At 33.6% G+C, this 4,929-nt stretch overlaps 1 protein-coding gene across 1 annotated transcript in view; it reads right to left on the bottom strand.

Annotated features, from left to right (window-relative positions):
• Positions 1-361, bottom strand: part of LOC106685785 (probable cytochrome P450 301a1, mitochondrial) — a gene marked incomplete at its 5' end in the record, with an annotated part of 81,241 nt that extends 80,880 nt beyond the window's left edge. Inside the window, 1 exon segment of the mRNA XM_067052906.1 lies at positions 196-361. Within this exon segment, the coding sequence (XP_066909007.1) occupies positions 196-361 (166 nt within the window).
• Between the last annotated feature and the right edge of the window lie 4,568 nt (positions 362-4,929).

Here is a 4,929-nt window from a genome sequence, read left to right as displayed (position 1 = left end):
CCTTGTCGTGGGCCTTCTGTAAAGAGATATCAGGCTGGAGAAATCGCCTAAGACCAGACAACCCCGACAGGTACATGGCGATATCTTTATAAAGTAAAATATATATATTTACATGACAATTCTAACCTCTGTAATAAATATAAATTTTATAATTTGTTAAAACAATAAATAATTAAGATGAATGTAGAAACTTACAGTATCTATTCCAACAAGAAACAAATCTAGGGCAAGAATAATGGCCACTTTAGGGTTGTCGGAGTTTTCATACAGAACTCTTTGCAATAGTGAGCTATTCTCTGTACATCCATCATTCTTCTTTTTCAACTCCACTAGTACCTTAGATATGAATTTAGATACTATCCTATAAAAATAAATAAAACATGTCACTTATATCGACCAAATAAATTTGGTATGAACATTTCAAAATAAACTACCCTATTTTATATTATACGTGTTGTATAATTATAATATTTAAAAATAAAGATAAATTAATTAAGTTTTTAACTAATTTCTTGGGAAGATAAATTACACTTTCCGAAATTCATTACAATTAATTATTTTAATCTGAACAACGTTTCAGACTTCTATAGTGCCAAATTTCATCAAAATTATCAGAATCCTAACAAGTAGCTAACATAAACCATCTTGGGTTCATTTGTAAAAACAAGTTCATTAATTTCAATGAATGAAGATATATATTATTATAATTTTGTGTTTTATTTATTCATAAAATATTATTAGAATTTAATACGTGTGTTCATTTCAAAAATAGTTAGTAAAAAGATTTCTAAAAAATCCGCCGAGGTTAAAACATTTTAAAAGCTTGTAGAAAAATTAGATAATCCTATTTGAAAACGCCTTTTCACTCCACTATCAAGAATAAATCACCTACTAGACTGCTAATAATACATAGAAGAGTAAAACCAAAACCTAACCTAATACTTGCCTGGGTAGCTGCTGTACCTAACTCATCTTTAGTCAATGCTGTTCAAAAGAAGGGTTTGAAGTAAGATGCTAAGAGTAATTGTAATAGTGACTTACGTTGAGGGTGCTAAAAAACGTTCCGTTAAAATAAAGATTAGGAAATGAACTACGACTCATGTTACAACCATTCTTTTGTAAAATATATGGTTTTCGCGCAATTGGTTAAATGCAAATGAGCAGTAGGTTAAGTAGTGTTAAAAAGCATCTTGTGGTGGAAAGGTTTGTTATATTTGCTTTTTTAATCTTGCTTGTGGCTTATTTTAGGTATTTTTGTGGTGCTAGAACCAAAGCAATAGGTGTCAAACATTTCTTTTACCGCAAATATAAGATATGAAAAAACACAGATCACTTGATCATCACAATTAAGTTACAGTTGATCAATAATAGCTCATGGTTATTAACCCATCAAGAGACAAGTGGTTTTTGTCGGTCTTAGTTACAATGATTTGTCCAATTTTATAATATAATGCCTTTATTACTCTACTTATTTATTTATTTTTATTAAAATGGATCATACAACTCAAAAAAATAAAATGAATAAATAAAAAAAAAAAAGTTGAGAAGAGCAAAATGTAAGACAGTTGGTGAGCCACGCAGAGCGAAACTATTTACTTCGATAACATCAAGCCAAATGTACTATCATTTAATGCTTTTATTTTTTATAGTATACTATTTACTTCGATAACATCAAGCCAAATGTACTATCATTTAATGCTTTTATTTTTTATAGTATACTATTTACTTCGATAACATCAAGCCAAATGTACTATCATTTAATGCTTTTATTTTTTATAGTATACTATTTACTTCGATAACATCAAGCCAAATGTACTATCATTTAATGCTTTTATTTTTTATAGTATACTATTTACTTCGTAACATCAAGCCAAATGTACTATCATTTAATGCTTTTATTTTTTATAGTATACTATTTACTTTTTTCACGCCAGAAAATAAAGGATTTAGGCATATATTGCTTATTTTACTGTAACAACATCATAACTCGAAAATCACTTTATTTGAGTTAATATCTCGGAAAAACATTACTCAATGGAAATATATTTTAAATATTATTAACTAAGTTGGAATATCACAATACATACAATATATTTAATAATGTCACAGAAATATATCATATAAAATACTTAGCATTTGATTGTTACAAATAATTATCCTCACATGCTGTATGTTTGTGTGTCTGATTATAGTAATATCAATTAAAATTATTTTAATCATCATTTATACATCATTATTTGATTTTTCATTCTTTTTTATATGTAAATAAATATCATTGTATGAAGCATGCCTTCAACTGAATGTCAGGCACGCATTCAATTTTGGTTGGCTGGTTGGATAGTATAATTGAAAAATAAAACATTATTGAATGAAAATAAAATTTTATTGTATATGTTACAAATGGTGTAGGGGGTGGCCGAAATAAAACATTTATGGTTAGACGGGTTAATTAATTTGGAATGACTGGGCTATGGAAAATTGTAGATATAATGAGGTGGTTGATGATGATGTGGATGTTAGTTTTTGCTAGTTGTACTTACTCCGTGCTTCCTTCTTCCCTCCGCATTCCTATGCCTATCCCTCCTCTACTTCTAGGAACCACTCCAGTAAATCTATTCACTCATGGTAGATCTTGCTGAGGAGTGAACAAAGAAGAATTGACTGCTTCTGGTAGAAGACAAGATGGCTCTCTCTTCAGCCTGGGTAACTTCTTCTCACTACAGAGAGCACATGAGGTGGTAAGTTCCCATGTTAGCCACATGGGACGCTAGTACTGCCTACATATGGCAGCCCGTCCAATTCAACCTTTCGGTTGCCCGTAGGTTACCCGGAACAATCATATTGAACTTATCTTATATTTTCATTATGAATATTATTTGAATTATTAATAGAAATTGGGTTTTTAATTAATATTCGAAAGACTGACTACATCTATAGTCATGGAATTTAATGAAATTTTTTTTTTTGTAGTTTTCGTTTTGAAATTCCTACTACGGATGAACTCCAATAAACATGAAATAAGTAATATTTGCCTAACGCCAGGGATTAAAATAAAATAATGATGTTAAATCAATTAAGGTTTTAAATTGATATCTTAAACTTCCAAAATGGCTACATCCTCACGTGAGGCACCTGGTTTCTGATCACGGTATTATAGATAATAAAGGAATAAAGGATTAATTTATAATTGTTAAAGTTTTAATGTTCTAAAAGCAGAAATTTTAATAAATTATTATATTCTCTGAGCTTTCCAATATATTCAAATTGTACATTAAATTCTATTAAAAATGAGCCATTACATATTTAATTCATTACTACACTACACCATGACCTTCATATCCCTTTTGTCCTTGACCTCAAATTAACCAAATTCCAATATTAACCTTTGTTCGGTAGTCAATAAAGTCAATTGAATTTCGCGCCATTGCTCCAGCGCCTTCGAAATTCCGCGAACCTGAACTGAAACCGTCTCATATAGTTTAGATAATTCAGATGGCTGCCGCTAAGGAGCGCTTTTTCTCCCGCCCTGGCCTTTTTAGAAGTTTAAATCACCAGGTGAACACACCTCTGCTGTCTTTTTTGATATCCACCAGGAGAAGCTAGAGGTCCTTACTGCTGTCAGGCTGTCACCAGAAATTTCCTCGACCTCGCCTTACCATAGACGCCGGTGTACGCCCAGGAGATGTAGGAAAAGAAGTTCCGAGACTAGCTCGACGCTTCAATCAATAAGTCCCCTCATTTATTATCATTTATAGCCTGAAACCATGTGGACTGAAGTCCCGGAATGGCTCGCCGCCGACACCAAGGCCCTTAAAGGAAAATAATCTGTTCATTACAAGGGCCCCCCCTTCCGAAAACACCGCCGACTATAATTCGCCGCAATCGCCATTAGGATTAGTTATTAATTATTATTCATTGTATAAAATGCTGCTCAGGGCCCAATATGCATATTAAGTGTTTATCTAATTTAATTTAATTTTATATTCTTTTAACCTGTATTGCTGCCCTAAAAGCGCAATTTCATGAATTATGTGCGGTCAGTAGGATGTCGACTCCGAAAAGAAGGGTTTGACCAATCGAATCGGCGAGTGGTAATTCCTGAATGAGTGGCCAAGTTGATAAATCAACATCGGTGACCGGGAGTGATCCATGTTTTCGATGACCAGCAAGCCAACTCTTATCGGTGAAGAACAAGGAATATCAATGGAGGTGGTGGTATAACCGGGTAGTACTTCTCATCAACCGTATTTTTATTGAAGTTGCGATAGTCTATTACAACTCAGTACTTTTCTTCGTTCTCCCCAGGTGCATTCTTTTTCCGTACTGCCTACAATGGACTGTTATTAGGTGAAATGCTGTTCACGATTATTCCTTGTCTTCGTAAACTTTCTGTTTTATTCCTAATGTGCTGTCGAATTGAAAAAATAATTCTTTGAAAAAATATTTTCGTACTTGGTCAGAATTTTTTTCTTCCTACTCTCGCCTTTCCGTCGCCAACGAGTTCCTAGCAGCCGTATCTCTTCCCTTCAATTCAAATATCTCACTGTTTCTTATCTTCGCTACTACCTTTTCCAATAGATCGCAGTTAATAATCATCTGGTAGTCTCAAGGAATTTTTCCCATTACATGGATTGTTATCTTCTTCCCCTTAGACCCCCACTTGTCTAATTCCATTTCTGCTTCTCCTTCAATGTTGCAGGGTTCACTCAGAGTGATTAACTGACAGTTACATATTCTAATCTGTAGTTCCCTCTCTCCGCCACTCAATCTCTCAAGGGCCTCTCGGGAGACAATCGTGTTAGAGCTGCCAGGGTCCACCAAGCAGCTTATTGCTCTGTTCGCTAGTATCATAGGCCGTGCTCTCCTCTCACATAGTAGTTCTTCAACGTGCGGTCGCCCCTCTGTGCGTTTTCCTGACTCAATCTTCTC

This window comes from Halyomorpha halys, unplaced genomic scaffold (genome assembly GCF_000696795.3).
Source record: "Halyomorpha halys isolate HHAL.00 unplaced genomic scaffold, Hhal_1.1 Scaffold742.1, whole genome shotgun sequence".
NCBI classification, from domain to species: domain Eukaryota; kingdom Metazoa; phylum Arthropoda; class Insecta; order Hemiptera; family Pentatomidae; genus Halyomorpha; species Halyomorpha halys.
This window is presented reverse-complemented; position numbering and strand designations above follow the sequence as displayed.